At 38.8% G+C, this 26,667-nt stretch overlaps 3 protein-coding genes across 5 annotated transcripts; 1 reads left to right on the plus strand and 2 right to left on the minus strand.

Annotated features, from left to right (window-relative positions):
- Positions 1–3,356: 3,356 nt before the first annotated feature.
- Positions 3,357–10,020, minus strand: LOC120010477. The gene is made up of 8 exons (XM_038861273.1): positions 9,967–10,020; positions 9,730–9,781; positions 8,958–9,056; positions 8,691–8,779; positions 5,658–8,647; positions 3,757–5,519; positions 3,490–3,578; positions 3,357–3,446 (listed from the first exon to the last, which is right to left on the minus strand). The coding sequence occupies exons 1-8, from the start codon at positions 10,018–10,020 to the stop codon at positions 3,357–3,359; spliced, it is 5,226 nt and encodes a 1,741-aa protein (XP_038717201.1).
- A 759-nt stretch (positions 10,021–10,779) lies between these two features.
- On the plus strand, positions 10,780–19,230 carry LOC120011394. Its single transcript, XM_038862501.1, has 17 exons — positions 10,780–11,300; positions 11,870–12,214; positions 12,294–12,434; positions 12,556–12,688; positions 12,810–12,923; positions 13,207–13,280; positions 13,369–13,443; positions 14,013–14,105; positions 14,212–14,272; positions 14,573–14,905; positions 15,561–15,687; positions 15,776–15,875; positions 16,612–16,681; positions 16,765–16,914; positions 17,071–17,166; positions 17,453–17,775; positions 18,697–19,230. The coding sequence occupies exons 1-17, from the start codon at positions 11,217–11,219 to the stop codon at positions 18,901–18,903; spliced, it is 2,526 nt and encodes an 841-aa protein (XP_038718429.1). The 5' UTR covers positions 10,780–11,216; the 3' UTR covers positions 18,904–19,230.
- A 348-nt stretch (positions 19,231–19,578) lies between these two features.
- LOC120010209 (probable 1-acyl-sn-glycerol-3-phosphate acyltransferase 4) lies at positions 19,579–22,443 on the minus strand. 3 transcript variants are annotated; one of them, XM_038860933.1, is made up of 4 exons: positions 22,419–22,443; positions 20,768–21,367; positions 20,389–20,519; positions 19,579–20,076 (listed from the first exon to the last, which is right to left on the minus strand). In XM_038860933.1, the coding sequence occupies exons 2-4, from the start codon at positions 21,322–21,324 to the stop codon at positions 19,625–19,627; spliced, it is 1,140 nt and encodes a 379-aa protein (XP_038716861.1). In that variant the 5' UTR covers positions 21,325–21,367; positions 22,419–22,443; the 3' UTR covers positions 19,579–19,624. The 3 variants fall into 3 exon arrangements, with proteins under 3 accessions (XP_038716861.1, XP_038716860.1, XP_038716862.1); XM_038860932.1 differs by lacking the exon at positions 22,419–22,443 and adding an exon at positions 21,609–21,674; XM_038860934.1 differs by lacking the exon at positions 22,419–22,443 and having other exon boundaries at positions 20,768–21,050; positions 21,158–21,291.
- Positions 22,444–26,667: the final 4,224 nt, after the last annotated feature.

Genomic DNA, 26,667 nt, shown 5'->3' on the forward strand with positions numbered 1-26,667 from the left:
TTGGGATTTTAACCCTACTGGTTTATGACAGTATGAGTGATCAAGATGAATTTGGTGGATGTGTTTTATATATATATACAAGGATTATCTGCTATCTATGTAGGTTTATCTGTTTTTTGTGTAGGGATGTGTCCTAAGGCAGCCTACACTACTGAGCTGTCGAGTGTAACCTTAGGTAGGCTACTCCAATCCCAGTTCAGAATCAAATCCAAACAAGTCTTACGTTTATTAACTTAGCTATGAAGTGGATCAGCATGGCTTACTTATTGCATAATTGAGATTCTGTATTAGGCACTTGTTTAGAGTCATTTAAATAGAAACTCTTTATCTAGGATTTTATGCAAAAGGAAGTTCTTGGAAATTAGGTTTCTTAGGTTTGTGAAAAATGAAATACTTGGAGATTAGTGTTTTTAGGTTTCGTGAAAAAACAAATATGGAAAGACTTGCTCCTAGGGTTTTGCTTAACAGGTTGAAGACTATATATAGTTCGTTCAAGACTGATTGTGATATCGAAGCTTGAGCACAAATACAGAGTCGATTTACTTTAGTGCTTCGAAATTTTCTTCCATATGTTTTCTTATTAGAGAAGAGTGTTGGCGTGAGATAGCCTTTGGTGGAGTGGATCACTTTTTGGTGGGCGATCAAACAACGTCTTTTCAGTTGAAGTCTTTGGTAGTTGTTAAAGCATGTGCGGCTAACAGACTTGCTGCGGGTGTTGACACTTACACTAAATAGTTGATATATATACTAAGGTGTCTTCGTTTTAGAACTTTTGTAATCTTTATTCTCATAGTGGATTGTTTCCAAAGATGATTGCTTGATAGACTTGAGGTTTTTTTTTGTTGGGTTGTCCTCGTTATTTTCATATATTGTTTATTGTTTCTTATACCGCACGTTTCCATATTACTTAACTAACAATTCTTGGATTAGAACATACTCTCATTATGTGATCATTTATGGCCATTTTATATTAAACCATATCTACTTAATTTATAGCTTATCAAATTCTTCAAAATGGTGGCAAAGTCAAAGTGAAGACGCGGTCCTAAAAAATTTCCAACCGTGTTTACTTATTAGGCTTCACATAATCGAACCCACAAGTGAAGTGGAGTGTTAGGACTTGCACTAATATCGATCAAGTGTAAGACACCGATACAATTTATAAGTAAATATTCAATCCTCTCAACCAAGAAGGCCCCTTAAAGGACAAAACACTGCGGGCCTTAGACCCATAGCAAACAATACATCTATATTGGGCTGGATTTATGTTGGTATCCAATCTCCATCAGAACTACGGCACAAGCTGCGGTTTTGAGCCCCTTTAGTCCGTCAGTTCCGACTTAGGATCCTGATGAATCAATCTCTATAAACCCTAAAACTACTCTTGGAGATGATCTCCATCACAACCAATTTGATGCCAGAAAGTCTCCACCGTTTGAGTTAATCTACGACCCTTGTCCATGTATGGGAAAGTTCACTTGGGCCAAATGCTAATCATAGAAACAAAACGTGGCCCAATTTTATCATATTAAGAGTCTAACAAGCAACATGGCCCAATTATACGAAGCTACACAAGATAATGACATTGATATCCTTTCAACAACTACCCAAGAATAACAGACAACAAATGGAAGCTCTTCACAAACTAAACTATAAACCAAAATTTCTCCTAACATCCTCTAAACAAATAACCTACATATACATATAGTGCTGCAAGTGAGCAATTAGTTGAATGACAATTACATGTAAGGGATCACTCACCCATTAGATCATGAGTTCGAATTATACCCCTTACTCAAACCCCTGTTAAAATATATATATACACACACACACATGTTGCTAAACAGCAATAACTGGGAATTGCAAATACCATGCAACATGGGCATTTCGGCTTTGCAAGCTTTGGGCTTATAAATGGGCTTCGTATTTGCATCACTTTGGGGTGCAAAAGCCTTCTTCAATACTATATTATTTGATATTATGATATCCTTATAAATGGGCTTCCCATTTGCATCACTTTGGGTTTTTACTTTTTAAGCCTTCTTCTATACTATATTATTTGATATTATGATATCCTTATAAATGGGCTTTCTATTTGCATCACTTTGGGTTTTTAAGCCTTCTTCTATAAATACCATAGACTATACTATTTGATATCATGATATCACTTTGGGTTTTCAAGCCTTCTTCTATAAATACCATAGACTATATATTATTTGATATTATGAGAAAAAAAAAATTAAGGTTAAATTCTTACAAAATTCTCTAGAAGTGAACCTTAATGCAAGCTTTCTGTGATTATTCGAGCCAAATTAAACTTCACGCAAGCTTTCATTTTCACTGGAAAAGATGCTTCAAATTTATTGCTTGGACCATCTATCTTTTGTTGCCTAAAAAGGTTGCTCAATAGGCATTTTGTTGTAGTGTGTACATAACAAGTAAGTTTTGATTGGGATGATGAAGTTAATTGTGCTAACTCCTTATAAATATGGAAGATCGCAAATTCAACTCATATATCCAAAAACTTCGGTGTTATTTTTTTTCATGAGTCAAATGCTAATAGGAAGTTTTATGAAGTTAACTCTATTTTTTGGGTTTTTTTTCTTCATGCACAGGCTTTGGCCTAATCTTATCTATCACCAATATAAAGCGTGTTAGATAGGCAACTCAAGTTTAGAGATGATCCAGCTGTCCAACGAACATAGTTGGATTGCGGGATTCTCAGTTACAAAAAAAATTATAGCGTGCACATTCTTTTAGAAATAGTGTCATGGGGAAGAGTTGCTTAGTTATCAGTAGATGATTAGATTGCGAATGGCATAATGGCCAAGACAAACTTTTAGTGTGATTAGATTAGCAACCAAATGGTTTTTACCACTATTAGCAAATGATGTGATTTAACTCAACAACTTACTAATAAAATCAAAAGTTAAGAAGTAGTCCCAAGAGATTACAACTTTATTCATTATCCTTGAAATTGAAAGGTCCAAACTCCATATGCAACTTTATTGTCATGAACCAACCAACCCAACTTTCTTACCAAACCTATGTCGAGAAAGTGACACTACATAATGCAGAGCTGGTGGGTTGGAGCCACATATATATGCCAAGTGTTTTTTTTTTTTTTTTGCACATTTTTAAATTAGCAAGCCTCATCTAATATCTTTATATATGTGTTGGGTGGAATCTACAAGAAATAGGCCTTTAATTTAAGATAATTTATATGCACATATGATTATACCAAACACTCCGATATGGTATGATTATACTAAACGAAAAAGATGTCATATAAGTTTCATTTTGTCCATTCGAGATGAGCCTAAATTGAGACGTTAAATTTGCGCGCATATAAGTTTTCAACCCAACGATATGGTATGTGGTGCAGCCCCCGTAGGAACTGAATAACTCAAACCAATTGAGTGAAGAAAGAAGACACTGAATACAAGCTACCAGATCAACGAAGGATCATACAGAGCCATACAAGATAACCTTAAAGGATTTTTGCATACAAACATAATTAATTCTGCTACTACGATCTCTCGTGAGATTTGTTACTGATTCATCAACTACCACAACGGCTACAAGAGAAACCATTAAATAGATGAGAAGATAAAGACAGCAAAAGGTAAAGTAACAGCTACAAACACTAGTGTCAGAGAACAAAAGAAGGAAAGCCAAAACATAGACAATCCTTCACGCAAAGGACCAAAGGAGGACCAAAAGTCTTTGATGGTCACGTGGTCCTTCCCCTATTACCAGAATCATCCCTTGGTTCAGTGTTGTCCACGTCATGCATGCTAGAGCTTGGTTGGGTGTGTGTTGCATCAACTACCTCGGCCTGCGCAGAACTCGACTCCGTCGAGTATATCTGAAGGTATTGCTGGAGGAGTTCGGGATAAAAGTGGCGAAGATGGGACTCAGTAAGCCATACGCCATCAGAAATCGGACGATTACGAAACAGGACAAGGTATCGCCAATAACCCCCACGCCGAGTGGGGACAAAGTCACGCTGTATAATCACATAAGGTGAGTCATTTAGAGCAGTGGATTGGACAGGAGGAGGCAGAACTGCAGTAGGTAATGTGTGGTGATCGTTGGTTGGAATGGTCGGATTGACAGTGGGGGGTTCATTGGCATCACTAGACTGGGAACTGGGGAAGTCTTCATGACAAGCGGTAAGGTCAACCACATTGAAGATAGGGCTGAAACGAAGGTCAGGAGGTAAATTAATGAGGTAAGCATTTGTGCCAAGTCGTTTGAGAACAGCAAAAGGCCCTGCCCGACGAGAATGAAGCTTGTGAATTGAACCGGAAGGAAAGCGAGCTGGGTTGACACGAATGAACACCAGATCACCCGGCTGGAATTCCACATGGCGACGATGTGCATTTGCCGAAGTACTGTAAGCCTCATTGCTGATGGCTAATCTTCGTTTGACGTCGGCATGAATCTGGTGGATATGAGACGCGAATTCCAAAGCCTCACCGCTGGGTTGTTGAAAAGAAGGCAAAGGCAGCAGGTCAATGGGAGTCCTAGGCTTAATCCCTGCAACAATTTCAAAAGGAGAACTACCCGTAGATCGATTAATAGAATTATTAAAAACAAATTCAGCTTGTGGAAGAATTAAATCCCAGGAGGTAACATGATCGACCACCAAGCATCGAAGGAGATTACCGACACTACGATTAGTGACCTCCGTTTGGCCATCCGTTTGGGGATGGAAAGCACTGGAGTATTGAAGCTTAGTGCCCAACTTCATCCAAAGGGTTTTCCAGAAGTAGGACATGAACTTGACATCTCTATCAGTGGTGATAGACTTGGGCAGGCCGTGAAGACGGACTACCTCAGTAAAGAAGAGGGCGGCAACATGCGAAGCGTCAAACGTTCGCGCACATGGTAAGAAGTGGGCCATCTTGGAGAAACGATCAACCACAACTAATATGGAATCATGATGGCGGATCGTACGAGGCAACCCAAGAATAAAGTCCATGCAAATATCATCCCATGGCCGTTGGGGAATAGGTAGAGGAGTGTAGAGCCCACTGTTTGTCCTGGTTCCCTTTTGTAGTTGACACACACGACATCGTTGGATCAAACGAGTAACATCCCGTCGGAGCTGCGGCCAAAAGAAACGATCAGCCACTAGTGCTATGGTCTTGTCACGTCCTAAGTGACCTGCCAACCCTCCGGCATGAAGTTCCGTGAGCACAAACTCGCGAAAAGAGCCTTGAGGAAGGCAAAGACGATTGGTCTTGAAAAGATAGCCATCCTGCAAAACAAAAAGAGAGCTAGATGTGTCCTTGGGCACAACATTAGTGAGATCTGCCCAGATTGTAGCAAAGTCGGGATCGGAGGCATAGTGCTCACGAATCGATTCAAAACCAGTAGAGGAAACAGAAAAAGTAGTCAAGAGATGCACACGCCTACTCAAAGCGTCAGCAACCTTATTTTCGATACCCGATTTATGCTTTAACACAAATGTGAATTGTTGAATGAAATCAACCCACCTAGCCTGTTTATGACTTCAATTTTTTTGAGTGGTTATATATTTCAATGAGGCATGATCAGTGAATAATATGAACTCCTTGTGCAATAGATATGGTCTCCAATGTCTAAGTGTTTGGACCAAAGCATAAAATTCAAGTTCATAAGTGGAGTACCGTTTTCGAATGTCCGACAACTTTTCACTGTAAAAAGCCACGGGATGGCCCTCTTGGCTGAGAACCCCCCCAATGCCCATAATGGAGGCATCACATGCAACTTCAAAGGGCTTTGTGAAGTCGGCCAAATGAAGAACAGGAGCTGATGTGAGTTTGTTCTTGATAAGGTCAAACGCTCGTGCGGCCGCTGAAGTCCATTTGAAAGATCTTCCTTTAAGGCAGTCTGTAATAGGAGCTGTGATGGCACTAAAATTACGGATGAAACGTCGATAAAATGAGGCTAAGCCATGGAAGCTCCTAGCTTCAGTGAAGGACGTGGGCGTAGGCCAAGATGAGATAGCCGTGGTTTTATCGGGGTCCACCTCAAGTCCTTCCTGAGAAATAACAAAACCAAGAAAGTTAATCCGAGTTTGGAGGAACGAACATTTCTTTTTATGAATAAAAAAAGAATGACATCGCAGAGTCTCAAACACCACACGTAGATGGCAAAAATGTTCTTCCTCATTGTGGCTGTAAATCAACAAATCGTCAAAATAAACCACAAGAAATTTTCCCATAAAGGGTTTGAAAGTTTGTGTCATAATGCGCATGAAAGTGCTAGGTGCATTAGTCAAACCGAAAGGCATAACCAGCCATTCAAACAGCCCATCCTTTGTGCGGAAGGCAGTCTTCCATTCATCACCCGGTTTAATTCGAACTTGATGGTAACCGCTGCGTAGATCCATCTTAGAGAAGATAGAAGCACCGGATAATTGGTCTAGTATATCATCCAAGTTGGGTATGGGAAAACGATATTTGACAGTGATGCGGTTGATCGCTCGGCTGTCGACACAAAGACGCCAAGATCCATCGCGCTTGGGAATAAGTAAAGTTGGCACAGCACAAGGAGATAGGCTTTCACGAATGAAACCCTTTGACAACAGTTGTGATATCTGGCGTTGCATCTCTGAGTGTTCATTTGGGGTGAGTCGATATGCTGGAAGATTAGGCAAGGACGAGCCTGAAATTAAATCAATAACATGTTGCACTTCACGTAAAGGCGGAAGGTTGTTTGGAAGATCCTCAGGCATGAGGTCCTGAAACTCAGTAAGAAGGTTCTGAAGAGTTGCAGATGTCGTGGAATTAGCGAATTCAGAAGAAGGTTGACATGGTTTGGCCAACAGAAGAAATAGAGCAGGAACATCCTGAGGAATCTCTGAGAGATGCGAAATAGTGAGAACATCTGTCTTTGTCGTGGGTACCAGTCGTAGCGGACTCAAGGTGATGCGTCGTCCGTTGAAGATAAACGAATAAGAATTGTGAAAGCCGTCATACAACGCCCTTCTATCAAATAACCACGGCCGCCCAAGGAGGAGTTGGCACACCGACATAGGAATGATATCACACCAGGCCTCATCCACATAAGTTGGACCCAAAGAAAAACGTACACGGCAACGAGAGTCCACCGGTTTGGTGGTAGAGTCCACCCAGCTAACTTGATAAGGATGGGGATGGGGTTCCTTGACAAGACCCAATTTATCCACAACCCCACTTGCAATGGCATTCATGCCACTTCCATTGTCAATCACCGTATCAAGAGCCTTGGTGCCAACTTCAAACCGAGTACGAAAAATAGATGTGCGTAGCCAAGAACCTTTGTCTAAAACAGAAGCTGCCCCCAGGAGAAGGGGCTGAATAACACAACTAGGTAGCTGGGAGGCCTCTAATGTTTCCTCCTCCGTGACAGAGATTTCAGGTTCCACGATGGGAACCTCGGCCAAATTATCTAGGGATGTGGAATCGCCTTCACAGATTAGGCCTAATTTAGTAGATTTGTGGGGACAAACCACAGCAAAGTGACCTTTCCCTCCACAATGAAAACAACTACCAGCACTGGCGTCACTTGTTCGTCGGCGACCTTCAGCTGGAGCGGCGGTGCACGGGGCTAACTGGCCTGTAAAAGGTGTAGAGCCATTAGTAGAAAAACCAGAATTGACACCATTACCTCGGGCTGGCGGAGGGGATGATGAAGCGGGAAACACCCATGGCCTTTTCTGGCGAGCAAGGTGTGCTTCCATGCGAAGAGCGGCCTGATAGGCAGCATCAACAGATGGTGGTGACAGAGATAAAAGTTCATGTTGGATATCCTCACGCAGGCCAGCAATATAGCGCGCGATTGCCTGTCTTTCTGGCTCGATGATTTGGCTTCGAATGGTGAGCTCTTGCCAATGGGCTGTGTACAGAGTAACGGAAGTGGACCCCTGCTTGAAACCCCAGAGTTCACGTAGCATTGCATCAACATAGTCGGTAGGCATATATTTCTCCTTGAGACGAAATTTCATCTCAGCCCATTCAGAAATTGTTGGCCGTCCCAAACGCAAAGCTTGTTCCTCTATATTCAGCCACCACATACGAGCGCTCCCCTTTAATTTCATGATTGCATAATCGACCTTGCATTCATTAGGCATTTTGTACCAACGAAAATAATCCTCAACCGAGATAAGCCAGTCGTGAAAGGTAGTAGGGTTAAGGTCGCCCCAGAATTCTTGGACGTCCACACGGATGAGACGCTTAACATCGTCTGCCGGGTCAGTTCGACGCTGCTGGAACGTGGTGTCCAAGTAGTATGAACCAGTCCGGCCGGTATTGCGATGGGAAGAGGGAGTATGCTCTTCCAGAGAGGTGAGGCGGCTGCCTCCTGCAGCAGAGGTATTGCCAGGGCCCGCATGTGAAGTGGAAGGTTTGTCACTCCCACCGACAGACAGCAAATCGAGCCATTGCGAAACCTTTTGGATTGAAGTTTGGAATTGGTCTCCTAAAGCTTGAATTTGCTGGCTAAGCTCCAGGAGAGCCTCGTCGTTGACTTGAGCAGACATGGTGGAAGCCAAATAAGGCCGACCACTCCGAGTGCACATAGAGGATCCGATTCCTCTGATACCACTTGGTGCAGCCCCCGTAGGAACTGAATAACTCAAACCAATTGAGTGAAGAAAGAAGACACTGAATACAAGCTACCAGATCAACGAAGGATCATACAGAGCCATACAAGATAACCTTAAAGGATTTTTGCATACAAACATAATTAATTCTGCTACTACGATCTCTCGTGAGATTTGTTACTGATTCATCAACTGCCACAACGGCTACAAGAGAAACCATTAAATAGATGAGAAGATAAAGACAGCAAAAGGTAAAGTAACGGCTACAAACACTAGTGTCAGAGAACAAAAGAAGGAAAGCCAAAATATAGACAATCCTTCACGCAAAGGACCAAAGGAGGACCAAAAGTCTTTGATGGTCACGTGGTCCTTCCCCTATTACCAGAATCATCCCTTGGTTCAGTGTTGTCCACGTCATGCATGCTAGAGCTTGGTTGGGTGTGTGCTGCATCAGTATGTTGACCAAAACCTAGCGCATGATCTGTAGATTATTGCTCCTAATAGTAATCGAAGTGAATATGAAAAATTGAAATATAATACAAACAGTTAATATCATTAGACAAAATAGGAGTATGTATTGAAGGTCGAAGCCGGAAGAAAATTTGAAACTTGTATCTAGGTTAGATGTATTACGTACATATATATACCAAACTTGACCTACTCCTTTTAAGTCCATATCCATGTTCAGATTTACTAGTCAAGCCTCGCTTGCTGGTAAAATTGTCATCTTTCTCGTTTGTTTAAAGTTCATTTTATTTTTTATCATTTTATGAATACCAAGTAGGTGATAGTCTAGTTTTGAATTTCTCTGAAACGTATGTACTCGTAATATTTTGAGTTCGATTTCTATTGAAAACAATATCTTTGTAGTCATGTGCTAAACTTTGGTCAAACTTACATTGTCGTCATATGTAAAACTTATGTGAAAGCGGGTCTGATGCTTTGATTAAAGCTCACATCGAATGTAAAGAGTAAATTTGTATGATGTTATTCTTGTCTACAATAAATTTTCTTTTCGTACTCAAAAGACTATTAGAACAGCAAACCCCAACCTTTCCTCTTCATCATACTGGGGACCAACATGCTTTATGGCATGAGGAGATTCAGGAGATGTACAGTAAATTAAACTGTTATCTGTTTGTATGTTCAATCACTCGACTCTGCTATGCTATGCTCCACCAATACGTTGAGAAGATTTAATTGAAGCTACGAACATGACCATACACTGTAAGATATAGCAGATGCATGTGCAGATGTGCTCCACTCACATTTTTATACCAAACAATAATAAAAGTTGAAATAATTTTCTTTTGATTAATGACAAATCTAATAGTAAAACAACAATTATGAATTATGATTTTCTCCAACTAAATGTTGTTTTATCGATTTACCCACGCATTGTTTTTATTGTACGCGGCACCCGCACCGCTAATCAAAGTTGTCATTTACCACTGTCTTAATATGCTCATTAGCTCTCCATATCCGTGTTATAAAAACCGGGACAGGTTGAATCGTAAAACCGGTAAATCGATCACCAAGGGGTCTAAGACTGAACAGTTTAGCAAAAATACTAGTTAAGCAATTAAATCGAGGGAAGTCGGCAAAATCGAGCAGTTTTTCAAAAAAAATTGTTGAACCGTGTTGATAGAACTTTAAGATTTTTTGAAAATATTTTTTGAATGTGAATTATTTGTTATATATTGTTAACGTATGATATGAAACTTGATTGCTGTATGTATCGATTGTATTATTCTGTATTAGATATGTGATGCGAACTTGATATTCTAATTTCTTAATCTTTTTATTATTGGTGATATTATGATTTACTAACTTTTAATATTAATATTTTTTAATTAAATTTGTGGACGGATGATTCATTGGTTGAACAAGAGAACCAATGACTCAGTCCCTCATCTAGCAGATCCCCGACACGATTTTTATAACATTGCTCCACATTAACATTCCGCAATTTATCAGGTATTGTAGACGGATTAAAATGATTATTAATCAATTCTCCACATCTAACACCCCGTGGCTTATCTATTTGGAGAGATTTTGGAAGTTTGGATTCAAGTATTTATTTTTATTACCGTTTTGGGATACTTTTATCTTTTTATGTGAAATGTTATTTTAGTAATTAATAATAAAGACTTTCTAAACTATAAAAAAAATTTATTGAATCTTATCAGCTACACCACCAACCCCACCCTATCTGTTTGATTTACCATCGCAGTCCCTACTTCATTCCCCCTTCTCCATGCTGTCGCTGTTTTTTCTGGTTCTCCTGCGCATTAAAGAGCAAAAACCCAAACCCTTGAATTTCAAGTCACTTTGAACGATCCACTGAGATTTGGAATCAGTCTACAAAACTACAGTTCTGAGAAACCTAAGAAATGCTCTTTTTTTGGTTTTGTTTGTCTGCAAGTGCGTCCTTCTGCAGCTTCGAATCGGAGTCTGCTTTGTGAACTCCCCTAATTCATGCTCTGTTTAGTGTTTTAGCTATACATTACATTTTCCACGAATTAGATACACAATCGAATGCTAATGGGCCTGCGGTTTTTCTTGATCTCGGAGTCGATCGGAGAATCGCCGGCGATTTGATGGAACGGAAAGGGTTAGTGTCAGAGTATTTCGACATTTCATGGAGGTTACACTTCGGCGCCGTAATGCATGTGTCATTCGGACGATCCACAGTGACTTCGGATTTGCTGTAGTTGCTCTCGAGGTGAGGTCTCGGATTGCTGTGTTTTGGTTTTGTAATTCCTCTTGAGTTTTGGAAATTTAGGGTTTTGGTGAGTTTGTTTTAGTGTGTGGTACCTAATAATTTGCAGCCAAAAGGAGGGTTTTTTTAACCTTTATTTTCTTTTCCTTTCCTTTCTCTTGTAACTCACGGGATTTAGGATTTGTCATTCTTCCTTTTAAAACATAATCGCTTTTTGGTTTTGGGTTTACTTCTTTCCTTAAGAAGTTCATGAGCTGGGCTTTAATTTGCTAAAGAAACTGTATTTTTTCTGTAAAAAGTTCTGCACTTTAGACTAGATGATATGAGTAGAAGTTACGGCACTCACTCGACTCCTTTGTATGAGGTTTGTGGTTTCATCCCTGTTCTCTGAATTCCAATGTTCAGATATGCTGCTTTTCTTAGGGGAAACTTGCCACGAGTTTATCTTTAGGTTAAATTATGGTTTTTGTTTGTACTGCAATGGCCTTTTGTGGTTCTAGTGCTTCTGCGCTAAGCCGCCAATTGTTTTTTTTGGTAATTTAATTCACGTATGTTTATTTACCCTTCCACAGATTGCACTGGTATTTTTGTGCTGCAATGCAGGAATTCAAGAGTACTTTCCGCATTGGGAAGTCCCTGGAAAGGGAAGTGAACACATTGTGTCACATTCATGCATCCATGATCAGATAGTCGAACAGAGGAGGCGACCTGGTTACAAGGTGCATTCTGTTACCCCGCAGATTTATGAGAGGTCTAGTTCAGAACCACTTCACCGAAAAGGACGGGCACTGCTAGGGGTAACTAAAATTCCAGTGAAGCAAAAGGGTGCAAAGCAGCCTATCAGAATATACTTAAATTATGATGCAGTAGGCCATTCGCCTGATAGAGATTGTAGAAAAGTCGGTGATATTGTAAAGGTGGTGCTACAATCTAAAACTAGACACAGACAAATACATAAATGAGCAATGGTTGTAATTTGTGGCCTTTTCTTTTCAGCTTGGAGAGCCTCCTCAAATTTCTATGCCTGGCGTTCCTTCTTGCAATCTTCATGGTGATCCTCCAATTCTTAGTGACTGCTGGTATAATTGCACTCTGGATGATATATCCGGGGAAGATAAAAGACAGCGCCTTCGCAAGGTTTTGCTTCACGCTTATTTTTCTTTCTTATTAAGCTGCTATAATTCAGGTTTGTTATGTGTGTAGATGGCCAGTTGTTTTTGATCAGTTGGCAGCTAATTTTGAGGGCAATTCAATGCAGGCTCTGGGGCAAACAGCAGACTGGTTTAGGAGAGCTTTAGCTGTTGAGCCTGTTAAAGGGAACCTGCGGTTAAGTGGATATTCTGCTTGTGGACAAGATGGAGGTGTGCAACTTCCACGTGAATATGTTGAAGGTTCCCAATTGCAACTGAGTGTCTTCTGATGGCTCGATTGCTTTTAACTATTCTGGTTTCCATTTGCAATTCATATATTCATATTTTGGAAATTAGTCTGCTAATCCAAAATTCTTTCCAGAGGGTGTTGCTGCTGCGGATTTAGTGCTTTTGGTGACTACAAGACCTACCACAGGGAACACTCTTGCTTGGGCAGTGGCTTGTGAACGTGATCAATGGGGCAGGGCAATTGCTGGTAATTGAAGAGCATTTTAGATGTATACCTAGGCTTAATTCATAGGCAAACATGTGGCCCAATGGTAGAGTTGTAGGGATGTAACCTAGAGGTCATATGTTCAATTTTTGAAAATGATCTCTCCACATACTATGTGGAGGTAAGGTTTGCGTACATCTTGCTTGTCCTCAACTCTGCCTATTGCGGGAGCCTTGTGCATGGACGTTGTTTATCTTTTACCTAGGCTTAATTCAGTGTAATATTAAATTCTTAACTCTGCAGCAATGGTACCCATTGTATGCAGGGCATGTTAATGTTGCCCCTCGCCATTTGACAGCTGAAGCGGAGACTTTACTCTCAGCTACTCTCATTCATGAGGTTTGTCAAGCTTTAAATGGCTATCATCGGTCTAGTATGTGAACTAATTTTTTTTTTTTTACTGAGTTGTACATTTGATATCTTCCAGGTTATGCATGTTCTTGGGTTTGATCCCCATGCCTTTGCCCATTTTAGAGATGAGAGAAAAAGAAGGCGTAGTCAGGTAAACATGGACTTGTATTGGGATATCTGTTCGGAATACAAATAGTGAACAATATACTGATATTGGTTTTGATACACTAAATTTGAATTGCGTTACAACTCATTGATCATTTGATCCTCTGATTATATATGAAAAACAATGTAATTGTCAATTTTACATCACTGATTAGGCTATATATTCCAACATATTTTAAAAAAAATTTAGGCTATGTATTTTCTCTGCATTAGCTACTCATTCTGTAATTCAAATTCGCAGCAGTTTAAATATTTTATAGATAAAAATTAAAGGTAAACCACTCTCGTGCACAAGGTTCCCACAATGGTTGGGGACATTCAAGATGTACTCAGATCTTATCCCCACATAATATGTGGAGAGACTCTTAATTATTTTATGATCAGCTTTAAACCAGTTATGACATCTCTAGTGATAATAAAGTTGATTGTTGGCTGTCATAGTTTATTCTATTGCATTCTTTATGTCACAAATTCATTGTTTATTTTATCCGTTTGGATCAATGGAAGTTGGGTTTGCTTTTGAACCTTGCTGCTATTTGTCATCTCTGCTTGAAGGTGACTGAACAAGTTATGGATGAAACGCTTGGCCGGATTGTTACTCGTGTGGTACTTCCCCATGTTATTATGCACTCCCGACATCATTATGGGGTAACTTTTTTTCTTATTTGTTAAACGGGGAATTGATCTGGGAAGTCTCTGCTGTTATAAAAATATTTAAGTTACGTTGCATTGATTGAAGAGTTTTTGTTGGCAGGCATTCGCGGAAAATTTTACTGGTTTAGAGTTAGAAGATGGTGGAGGTCGTGGAACATCAGGTTTTTATTTATTTATTATTTTTTATAGTTTTCTTTGTTTTATTGTGGTCTTCTTTTTATGCCTGCATGCATTGGTATTTTGTTAATGGAGATATTTATTACATTGGAAGTGGTATGCATGTTTGCAAATATAGAGATAAATGGGAATGATCCATCCTATTTGTTTTACTTTTTTTTTTTTCATTTTTGAGAAGCAAGATTTATAGTTGTTTCTGCAAAAAAAATTCGTATTCGTACTAGGGTAATGTTGAGCTTGAGATAGTGTTAGATGTTAACATTTGTCTGTGTACTTGTCTATAGGTTCTCATTGGGAAAAAAGGCTTCTGATGAATGAAATCATGACGGGGTCAGTGGATACCCGATCAGTAGTTTCCAAAATGACCTTGGCTTTGTTGGAGGATAGTGGATGGTACAAAGCAAACTATAGCGTGGCCGACCGTCTTGATTGGGGTTGCAACCAAGGAACTGACTTTGTCACATCTCCTTGCAATCAATGGAAGGGGGCATACCATTGCAACACAACCCAATTGTCAGGATGTACATATAACAGGGAGGCAGAGGGCTACTGCCCTATTGTAAGTTACAGTGGGGATCTCCCTCAGTGGGCACGTTATTTCCCACAGGCTAATAAAGGTGTGTTCTTGAATAGTTCTTTTTTTTTCTTTTGTGTTTTTTTCATGACGGACGTACTAGGGATATGGAAAAAGCTCCAATCATTTATATTTATTTATGCTGTTCAAATATTTTGTCAATTTTAATCAGAATTTGAAACTATCTATATGGATCGAGGCCTTATAAGCCTTGATTTTTCATAATCTCATCACTGCAAACTATGCTTTAATACTACTTTGGGTATCTGCTTTCAATCGGGATCAGGCATCTTTTTTCCCTGTATTATTGGCTGTTCGTAGTGGCACCGAGTGGAGATCACCTTGGCAAATACAAGTCTTCCCTACTGGTTTTTAATTTTTTTAAAAATTTCCGTACAAGAAACACTTATGCTTTGTAGATCTATCATGTGGGATCCTTGGAGCTTTTGCATTGATTTAAAAGCGTTGTTGTAGATAGATGTATTATTTGTCCATTTTTTCTCGCAGACTGCTTTGCATGTACCTGTAGATCCTATTACGATGTTTATAAGCTTGATCTGATACTCTAATGTTGTATTTATCTGAACAGCAGAGCCTGTTTTATATGGTGCAACCTTTGCTTGTACATTAACGTCATCAGTCATATGTTTTAAAACTTCATTTGGAATTGTGTTGACTTTTAATATCTTCCATCACAGGCGGACAATCCTCATTGGCTGATTATTGCACATACTTTGTTGCCTACTCTGATGGATCCTGCACAGACACTAACAGTGCACGGGCCCCTGACAGAATGTTGGGTGAAGTTCGTGGGAGCAACTCAAGGTGAGATTTTATCTTCTTTTTTTATAGGACTTGGTGAAAGAAGACTTCGACTAATATCCTAATGAATTTTTTCTTCCACCAAATCTAGGTGTATGTCCTCATCATTAGTACGTACTGGGTTTGTACGTGGCTCTATGGCCCAAGGAAATGGTTGTTATCAGCACAGATGTTTAAATAACTCATTGGAGGTAGTTGGAGTTTTTAGCTTTACCCATTTGTTGGTCCCTTTTATGCAAAATTCTTTTTCATCTCATGCGCATGGTCAATGTGTCATTGAATCAAGAAATGTATGTCTGCAAGATTTACTTTATTCGTTTGAGGCACCAATTTTATATCAACTTTCATTGTGGCTTGCATGATGCAACAATTAAAACTTTGCAAGTTTTTCAAACAAAGAATGTCATGTCATGATGACAACAAGGGTTTCAAGGTCCAAACTCCAATTGTGCAGCTAGAATATAGTGAAAAGCATGTTGAGTTAATTAGTGCAGTGGATTTTTGGTTCAAATGTGTGAGCTTGGACACCTGTGATGTCGTATCATTCTTCCCCCAAAGCCCCCTTCTCACAGGATTGAGCGGTAGTAGTGTTAACTAAAGCCTGTAATATTTTATATGCCCCCTGTTTGGTTGTTAGGAAGATATGAATCTCAATAAATACTCCTTATCCAAATCTTGAAGTTAACCTTGTGGAAAATAATTGGCAATTCATGTTTTATAGATGAACGCATGCTTATAATGTCAAATGTTTTTGCCTATTTTCTAATTGGGATTAAGCAATTTATCTCTCATTAGATTGCCAGCATGTGATTGGACAGGCAATTAGATGTCTTTTCAGTTTATGGAATTAGATGGGGCCATGGTGATCTTTGAGTTTAGTTTACTACAGTTTTATGGTCAATGTGATCCTAGTCATACTTTGTTCAGGTTGCTGTGGATGGTATTTGGAAAGTATGTCCTGACGTTGGCGGGCCTGTTCGGTTCCCTGGATTTAATGGTAATTATCCTGTTTACTGATTGACGAGATGATTCTGTAAGAACTGATTCAGCTTCTGACTATCAACATACCTTTTACTGCAGGTGAACTCATTTGCCCTGCATACCATGAACTCTGTAGAACAAGCCCTGTTTCTGTATCTGGATGCCCTAACTCATGTAATTTCTATGGGGACTGTGTTAATGGAAGGTGTCATTGCTTTTTAGGGTTCCATGGACATGATTGCAGTAAACGTAAGCTCTTAATCCTTCATTTAACTGATCTTTAGCATGCGGATTTAACTTATTCATTTGTTTGTTGTATTTTGTGCAATTTTAAATATTTGTCCTGCATTTTATGTGGAATTGCCAAATTGAATCAAGTATTGATTTATATATGTTTTTCTGCAGGATCTTGCCCTGGAAACTGTAACAGGCATGGAAAATGCCTTCCAAGTGGGATTTGTGAATGTAATAGTGGACATGCTGGTGTTGATTGCTCGACAGGTAATGCATTGACTTTGGTACTGTCCTCCAATGTTTCCCTAAGTATTAAGTATTAAGCATAGGATCTTTGCTTTTATGGTTCTCATGAAGTTAATGTCCATCATAATCGATATCAATATCATCATCACAGACTTGTTTCCAAACATTTTGGGTTGACCATATGAGCTTGAGAAAATCGATATTCCGTTGCATTTTTTATTATTGTGAAGTTTGTGTTAGAATAAACGTCTTACCATATTGCATTGTGCTTTTCTATGTCCAATGATTATTCTTGCATGTCATGCAGCTGTTTGTGACGAGCAATGCAGTCTTCATGGAGGGGTCTGCGACAATGGAGTTTGTGAATTCCGATGCTCAGACTATGCTGGTTATACATGTCAAAACAGCTCCATGCTTATTTCTAGCCTTTCAATTTGTAAAAATGTGTTGGAGCGTGATATCTCTGGGCAACACTGTGCACCTAGTGAACCAAGTATACTTCAGCAGCTAGAAGAAGTTGTTGTCATGCCCAACTACCATCGTTTGTTCCCAGGCGGTGCTCAAAAATTATTTAATATCCTTGGGGGCAGCAAATATTGTGACACTGCTGCTAAGAGACTGGCTTGTTGGGTAAGTAAATGGCATTTGTCTCTTAAACTTTGCTCTGCGTTTTTGTTTGTTTGCATTTATTCCTTCCTCTTGTTTGAATGCTCTTCATTTAGAAGGTTATTTTTTTGTCTTAAAATATGTACTTGTTGTTTTTTACTTCACACCAAGACATGGGATATAACTGAACAACTTATAATAATAGCGCAAGAGCTACTGATTCCATGAGAGGGATCGTGATAGAATCACTTGCCTAATCCGATTGGCATATTTTTAAAGTTATGAAATCCTCTAAGGCTCTGTTTGGGACTCCGTATAGGATAGTATAATATTGTTATCATAAGTTGATGTATAATTTAATCCTTGTATAAGTTGATGTATAATTTAATCTTATCCGGTGTTTGGAAAGATTATGATATTAAGCTTATATGGTATTTGTGGTAATATGTCTAGATTACTCCCAATTAAAGTGAGAGGTTCTTTTTTGTCATTTGATATGTTATTTCTTATACTAAGCAATCCGTATAAAATAAAAACGAGTTGGAAGTGTTTTAATATTATACGGCCGACATCGTATAAGAATCACTTTTGTATAAAATTATACTATTTCGAGTATTTTAAAAATCGTCCAAACACTATAACTTCATTGAATGATAATTTTATATTATACAGTGTCTTATCTTCTCCAAACGGAGCCTCAAGTGGAGTATTTTCTCTGGCCAACAACATTAAGTTTTCCCATCTATAGAACAGTGTCACGATGGTAGCTTATTCTCCAAACGACTTTTAACATTACTCAAACAAAATGTCTTAGAGATGGGTTATTCTAGATGTACAGCTTATTCTTGGCAGTGAGCATGATGATATTATGAAATGTTTTGATGTGAATGTGATCGGGATTGCCAATTATATCGATTGACTAATAGCTTTGACTTCAATGACCAGATCTCTATACAAAAGTGTGACAAGGATGGTGACGACAGGCTTCGAGTATGCCATTCAGCATGTCAATCGTATAATTTAGCTTGTGGAGCCTCACTCGACTGCTCAGACCAAACCCTATTCAGCAGTAAGGAGGAAGGTGAAGGTCAATGCACAGGCTTCGGTGAGATAAAGTTATCATGGTTTTATCGCTGGCGTAGTTTATTTTAGGGCAACGGTTCCACCAAAGGAACAACTGTACAATATAGGCAGCTCTTGATTTTATTTTTTTAACCCTTTCTGCCCATGTAATTTTGGCCTGTAATTTTTCTGGGCCTTGATTGTAGAAAATTAAGATGCGGCGCATAAAGTATGAGCCCTAGGTGTAGGATTTGTTCGTGTTCCAGCCCAAGAATGTTGGGAGGTATTGTCTTTCGAAGAAAGCCGATTGTAGAGGAACTTGAAATGTAACTTAAAAGAGGGAAGAAAATCAACGAAAAATATGTTGATCTGAGTGATCACCGTCTAGAGGATCCGTGGAGGGCCTCTTCAGAAAAATCCTGGTGTATTGTTCTTATTTGTTCATCTCTTCTTCCTGGTTTGTGTTTGAAATTTGAAAGGGTGATGTATGAATGCCATGCTTCTTAACAGTCTGTAAAGTGTTCTATGCGTTAAGCAGGGATAGTTGGGTAGTAAAGTTCAAAATGCACCCCAGCATGGAAAATGTACATGCCCTGCTTTCGGTTTCATCATGGAGAAACTCTTGATAACTAATATATTCAACGACATTATATTTCTCACCAACGAGAGATGACTCGGTTAATCGGTTAATAATCGATGAGTTAGGTACATGTGTGTCCAATGTTCGATTCCAATGATAAACATATTTTTAAACGATATTTCAAAAAAAAACATTACATTATATTCCCCAAAACTAATACATTCAATGACATTATTCATTTCTTGATTTTCTGGAAACAGAAAACAAATCTTTGTCTAAGCAAGTGACCGGAGCCGACCGAATTTTAAAATAAGTCGCAAAGGTAAGATATGCAGATGCTAAACCTACATATAGTTTAAACCAAATTGAGGAGAAAAAGGTAAAATAAGTGAATAATACAGTCAAAGATATTACCACTGTACAATTCACCAAGCACTTCAGTGTAGAAAGTTCTCTTTCGGCTCCTCGGTTAGGGAAATGCCCCTCAGCTTTAAAATCTGAGAGCAATTTGTCCTTTAGCCGGAATGTATCAATTAACCAAGAAGCAACCTCACTATCAGAGGCTGGGATTTCCTTCACAGGGACTCGCCGAACATGAATATGAACTTCCGAGGGATCAATGCCAAATACATTATCCGAAAAGGTTGGGTATTGATGCTTATAAGCAATACTCACATCATAAACTGCAGTTATAAGCGATGAGATGTAAGCATATAGGTTAATAGGAATAAACTGATCATGCGAATTGCCAATCAAGTCATAAATCAACTAAAGTAAAGAGGCAGAACAATCAAATCAACTTCACTAAAATGAAATCCTAATAAAATTTTCACAAGTAAAGGAGAAGACCCAAGGTTGCGAAATTAAATTATGCAAGCTATGGCAAAAAAGTTGAAAAAGATCGTTTAATTTGATATAATGTGCATTTGGAGGGGGAAAATGCCTAAAAAGACAGCAACGACGAAAATACGGAAATAGAATTAGTTAACAAATACCTGCATCCAAAGAGCTCCGCAGTTCTTCTACGCAAACAGAAAAGCCCCTTGTTTTTGGAAGCAACACATTTGTCAGTATAGGAAGTCCAACTTCAGCCGCAAATTTTTGACTCCTTTGACATTTCTGTTCCCTGCAGAACAGAACAATATCATGTTAACAACATGTAATCGAATGAAAACACAGCAGATGTCCCAGGAAGACACTGGCGATTATAAATTGGCAATTATGGGCAAGACAATGTAGCTGAAATAGGCAATTGCAAGCCTATGTATGAGTTCAAAAATGGTATGATTGGACCAGTTTCTATGAGTAATATAATTATAAGCAAAAATTCATTGACATGGAATATTGTGGAGGATAAGGGATCAAATGCATTACGTAAAATCAGTTCCCTCAGGGAAAACAACAAGCCATAAGGGATCCCGAGGATTCTTAAATGTTGAAAGCATTTGGCGAAGGATGGGTTCATCAACTTCCCACTTCCTCTCCACAGAAATGAACTCCAAAATATGAAATCCCCAACCAAGGACAGGTAGTTTCATCAAGCTGCTCTTAAGAATATACTTAATGCTGCCCAGACATCCTTTCCGCAATGCAAGATCCCACAAGTACATCCAATCAACTTCAGTTCTGTGATTGGAAATAAGTAATATGCGTTCCCCTGTTGGGACAGTATCCCCAGAGAATATCACTTTAGTACCATTTATCTTTTCAAAGAGAAAGGGCCACAAGGCTAGCCAAAGACCAAAGAGCAAGGATGTTGCTTTCCTGCAGTGATGTATGCTGATTAAACGCAGCAAGACAGCAACTGGGGGCCCGAAATACACCAAGAACATAAAAGCGCTACAAAGAAAAACCATCAAACACATCAGGCCCCTCATAAACCTGAAAGGAGTCAAAGGGCGATGCCTTAAGCTATTCCTGCTAACTTCCATTTTCTTCTGGGAAACTTTACAGGAACCTCCCTCCAAAATCCAACTGCAATAATGCGCCTCAAAGTCATTTAAAATTCCCAAAACTATACCAAGGAAAAAAACACATATAGAAAAGGCATATCCACATACAAAATTCAGAGTCCCAAGGAAATAAAAATTTATGTGAATGAATAGTGTAACATACTTCTCCTTGTCACACTGCCAACTGAAGCAAAATGAATATCTAGAAAATCCATCCAAATTATAACCTAGTTAATGGAAAAATAGCCAAGAGGCAAACTGACCTATGCTCGTCCAACATTTAGCCTCCACATCACTGAAAATTTTCAGAAGTAGCAAGCAAATAAACTGTGAACAAGTGATGCTTTAATATTAACGAATAGAAGTTCAATTTTATAACGGCGTAACATAAATTATTATGTGCTAATTGCTCAACTAAAGTTTTTGTGTATAGTCACCTATGAATTAAGATTAGGAAAATAAAATTATTTTGCTAACATTTCATTGCTAATCAAATCTGAAGAGAGTCTCAGTTCCCAATTACAACTTATGTTCTTAACAAGCCCCCGCATCATGAAAGTATCATTATAGCTGAATAATCCAATCTCTCCCAGATGAATAGATGATAACAATGGACAAAGTCACATTTCTTTGTTTCCAAGATATATTCATGACAATTCAATTCCACTGGAAGCAGTATTAATGACAGTAATAGAACAAATAATGGCAGATAACAACAACAATTACGTTTACTTCCGTATGATCCAAATTAACCTAACACAAGAAGACGCTCTCTCACAAAACCCTAGAATCTCCAAGGATCTGAATCAGGCAGTAGTCTGAAAATAAGAATTCAATCTTCAAAATTCACGCATTACTTGAAATAGAAAAACTGCTAACATAAGCCAGGAAAATCGCAACAGAGAAAATTTAAGAAATCAAACAACCATACGAGAGATCAAGAGGGAATGAACCAAACAATTATACTTATAATCAACGGTAAGCAAACAAAATATTGAAAATGTTAATTTAGTATAATTCGATTACAGCAAGGAACCGTAACAGGACTAGTGAAGCAGAAAACGATGCGGTACCTCTTCTTCGCTCTGGGAGAGTCTCAACCGACAGAGGATGGAAGGAAGAAGATACGGATTTTGGTTGAATACTTGAGTTTTTTTCCCTTGGAATTTGTGGATGGAAAGTCTTCGAATAAGGCCAATAGAACAGCGAATTTTCGAATCAGGTTGGGATCGAATCATATGGGGTCCAGCTCACCTACACCGTACTTCATATTTTTTCTAATACGAAAAAAGTGTGTGGAGACTCGAACTCGACACAAATGTATATGAATTATTCATAAGATACCATATATAAGAGTTATTTGAGTTACTCGTGACCACTCATGTTCACGTACTTTCTATTGGGCATTGGCTTACAATTTAAAAAATATAAAAACCAACTAAATGGTAGTTGTTTTTTTTAACCAACGGTGGTTGGCAACTAGGCATATGTGGTAGCGTGGTACTTTGGTTTTATGGATTATTCATAATTGATGTGTGCCTATTTTGGTTAGGACGAACAATTACCTTATCTTTTTCTAAGAAAAACAAATACTAACTTACGAAGGAGGCATGATTCATAGTTGACGGCTGGCCGCCTCCTCTCATTCTCTCTAAAGTTTCTCTCGCAATGTAGATTAGAGGAGGATGAGTAGACCATCTCTTCCTCCTCCATATACCTTTTATAGTATGTCTTTTTAGTTTTTTGCTAGTTTATTACTGGTTTGTAGATTAGTCTGCAAACTCTATTATGTTCAATAAGGAATATGTAAAGTTCTTTTATCACACTGTTTTTCATGGAGATGAAATATAGTTCTTCTCATCCATCTGTCGTGGATTCTTCAAAACACCGGTTTTGTTGGTGTGTTCCAACGGCACATTTGGTGCACAGTGATATGGTTCCCAACTCTATTATGTTTAATAGGGAATATGCAGGGTTCCTTCATCACACAGTTTCTCATGGAGATGAAATCTAGTTCTTCTCATCCATCTGTAGTGGATTCTTCACAACACTAGTTCTGCTAATATGTTCCAACGACACATATTTGGTGCACAGTGAAATGACTCCTAGATCTGGTGGAGATGGGTCTTTCTTGATGAAGGGAAAGCCATGACTATTGATCCATTTCATGTGTGTTGTTTTTGTTAAGTTTGTTTAGGTTTATCCCATAACATGATTATTTGGGTACATCTCGATGAGCCCGATGTTAGTCCGCGTTTGTTCTTTGGCTTTGTAATTCATCTACTAGGGTTTGTAAATTCCTACACTGTTATGGTGCTAGGTGTAACATTCACCATTATGAAATGAATGTTGGGTTTAAAGTCCTTTAAAAAAAAAAGATTCATAGTTGACGGATTTGATAATGTTACATATTAGATGGATATTGCTTCGACTTGGGCTTGAAGTGGCCCATAATTATTTGTGGTTAGGGTCTGAAATTCTTTCCGTTCAATTGTGCCTATTAGGAGTAGGGATGGCAACAGGGCGGGGCGGGGCGGAGGCAGATCATGGTCGCCCAGCCCCCGCCCCGCACCTCTAGGTGGTGCCCCGCAACCCGCCCCGCATATCGGGGTAACTTTTACGCCCCATCCCCTCCCCGCCCTACCTATTAGGAGTAGGGATGGCAACAGGGCGGGGTGGGGGCAGATCATGGTCTCCCCCCGTCCCGCACCTCCAGGTGGTGCCCTGCACCCCGCCCAGCATGTTTGGGCAACTTTTATGCCCCGTCCGCCCTACCTCGCGGATCCCAGTGTCCAGCTCCACCCCTACTCAACATATTTGAAAATTGTAAAATTAAATTTCACATCATAGGATCTCAAGTAAATTGCACATCATAGGATTCGAATAGGATCTCAAGTAAATTGCACATCATAGGATTTGAACTTGAGACTTCTAGGTGGGAGAGTAATGAATTAACCAACAAGTCAAAGCTACTTTCATGTTTCACTTGTCAACTAATTAAATTATTATCTTTACATACCACCTATTATATTTTAACACAATTAAATAATTCTAGTTTTACTTAATGAGTATTGATTTTAAATTTTATATCTATAGTTTTAAATTGTTTAATTTTATACTTTATTTTATAAAATCTAAGGGTCTTAATACTTTATTTTATAAAATCTTAGGGTTTTAAGATTTTATCAGCTTTTATGAGTAGAGGGTCATCTTATGGCTTTAGGGTTTAGTGCTTAGGTTTAGGGTTTAGGGCCTTTCGGGTTTTGGAGATTAGGATTTAGGAGTATATGGTCATATTTAACTTAAGATTTAGGGTCATATATTTTTATCAAGATCAATTCAATTGACTTAAGAATAGAGACTAGAGAGTCATATTTAACTTAGGGTTTAGGATAAGCTTTTATCAACATTTATTCAATCTAATTAAGAGTATGATAATATTATGTTTAGGGACTTTGATTTGAATAATAATATCAAATTAAAATACGTTTAGACAAATAAATATTTTTCTATATTATGTTATATATACATATATGAATATCTATAGTGGGGCAGGGTACGGGTCGGGGGTCGGGGCGGGGCGGGAGGCATACCCACCCCGTTGCAGGTTGAGATTTTTTGCCCTGTCCCTGCCCCTCACAAGCCTCTGGTCAGGGAATATCTGTGCGGGGCAGGGCGGGTCGGGGACAAATTGTCATCCCTAATTCGGAACCCAATTTGAGCCTTATTTCTTGTGCTCGAAGTTGTAATGTGGGCATCAATCCTATACTATAGGCCTCCATAACTGGTGGCTTGGCTGTTGTAATAATATAAATAAGATAAATTTTATTTAGGCACCACTAATTTACTATTTTTACATCATTTTTTGAACATAATAAGTTTACACCAAAAAATTATAAGGTTACACACAAAATTATAGTGAAAAGACGATTACACCCTTGATTTGCAAAATATTAGAATTTTTATTGTTTAGTTTACACACATTGTCACTCTAGACCCCAATTCAACCCTACCCTCTTTTACCGATATGCACATTGTTAGTGCCACTCCTGCAGACTCATTAGAGGTCCTAGCCTCGGCAAAGCAGATGCTCACCAGAAGATTAGCTTCATTGACGATCCTATCATGGCATAATATAACGGGAAGCTTCATTTCAACTCGGGACTCCATGGTTGAAGCCAATTTGCTAAATCAAACGATGCCTCTACCCAGCATGGCATATTGAGCACTGGATTTTGCGGAATTTGGTCTTGCGCTATGTTTTTCAAATATGCATCCACATAAGAGATACATAAATCCTTAACAGGTTTTGTTGCTTAGGTGAACAGAATACTGACCGAGTTGGTAAGGTTTTATTGCTTTGAGTCATTTCAACCTCTCAAGATAATTGCATTTATAATGAGAAATGACCGACTGATTGATGCCACTTTAATCACACAAAGTGTTATGGGTCTTATGTATACAATGAAAACAAATGGCAGAATCTGGTCTTCTGCTCTGTTTTTCAAATATAGAGACAAACCCATCAATTATCAATTAAAAAACATCAAATTCGATATATAAATTGAGACAAACAAAATATGAAATTAAGGAACAATACTTACATATAGAACATGAAATGACACATCCCATGAACCCAACAAGGAGTGGTATTCGAAAGAGGAGACCTAGAAGATTCGGTCATTTTAATTTTAATTGGTTAATATGTAAAAATTATTTGGTAGCACTTATCATACATAAGTCTGCCATCCATAAATATCCATAAAGATGTGGCATGCGATATATGACAATTGACTAGGCAAATTCAAATATTCAACAAATAAAAAAACATTTGATAAAAAAGTGGGTTCTCTCACAAATATCAAAAAACAAACCCTAAACTTGAAACCCATTTGAGAGAATATGAGAGGAGCTTAGGCAGATTTCAACAGACGGGAGGCTTGATAGGCGGTGACGGTGTACGAAGTGTCCATTTATGGTTGCAATTACACTGATTTCCTACGAGAGAGTGCTCGGCGAAAGCAAATAGGAGTTCTCGACGGCGGAAGATTAGCATGGTGTTCGTGATGACGGCAGGCCATTGGAAGTAGGGCGAGATCCTCCTTAATGACGAACCACTAAGAAACCCGTGAAAGAATGGTATTACACTTCCATTCTTACTGGTGATGGGAATGAAAAGATGCAGGACTTGTTGTTGCTCGATGTCACACCACTTAGTCTTGGGCTTGAAACTGCTGGTGGTGTTATGACTACTTTGATTTCAAGAAACACAATAGTTCCAACCAAGAAGGGGCAAATCAATGTTATCTTTGACACTGGTGC

Source organism: Tripterygium wilfordii, chromosome 12 (genome assembly GCF_013401445.1).
Source record: "Tripterygium wilfordii isolate XIE 37 chromosome 12, ASM1340144v1, whole genome shotgun sequence".
Lineage (NCBI taxonomy): Eukaryota > Viridiplantae > Streptophyta > Magnoliopsida > Celastrales > Celastraceae > Tripterygium > Tripterygium wilfordii.

Coding starts and splice junctions, on each gene's coding strand:
- LOC120010477 (XM_038861273.1), bottom strand. CDS start 10,020: ATGACAACTTTGATTAGCGGTGCGGGTGCCGCGTACAATAAAAACAAT. Junction 8,648..8,690: donor GTATGCAAAAATCCTTTAAG/GTTATCTTGTAT, acceptor TTGATCTGGTAG/CTTGTATTCAGTGTCTTCTT. Junction 5,520..5,657: donor TTGTCGGACATTCGAAAACG/GTACTCCACTTA, acceptor AAAAAATTGAAG/TCATAAACAGGCTAGGTGGG.
- LOC120011394 (XM_038862501.1), top strand. CDS start 11,217: ATGGAGGTTACACTTCGGCGCCGTAATGCATGTGTCATTCGGACGATC. Junction 16,915..17,070: donor TGGACATGATTGCAGTAAAC/GTAAGCTCTTAA, acceptor GTTTTTCTGCAG/GATCTTGCCCTGGAAACTGT. Junction 17,776..18,696: donor CTAAGAGACTGGCTTGTTGG/GTAAGTAAATGG, acceptor TTCAATGACCAG/ATCTCTATACAAAAGTGTGA.
- LOC120010209 (XM_038860932.1), bottom strand. Junction 20,520..20,767: donor CCTGAGGGAACTGATTTTAC/GTAATGCATTTG, acceptor TCTGTTCTGCAG/GGAACAGAAATGTCAAAGGA. Junction 20,077..20,388: donor GCGGAGCTCTTTGGATGCAG/GTATTTGTTAAC, acceptor TTATAACTGCAG/TTTATGATGTGAGTATTGCT.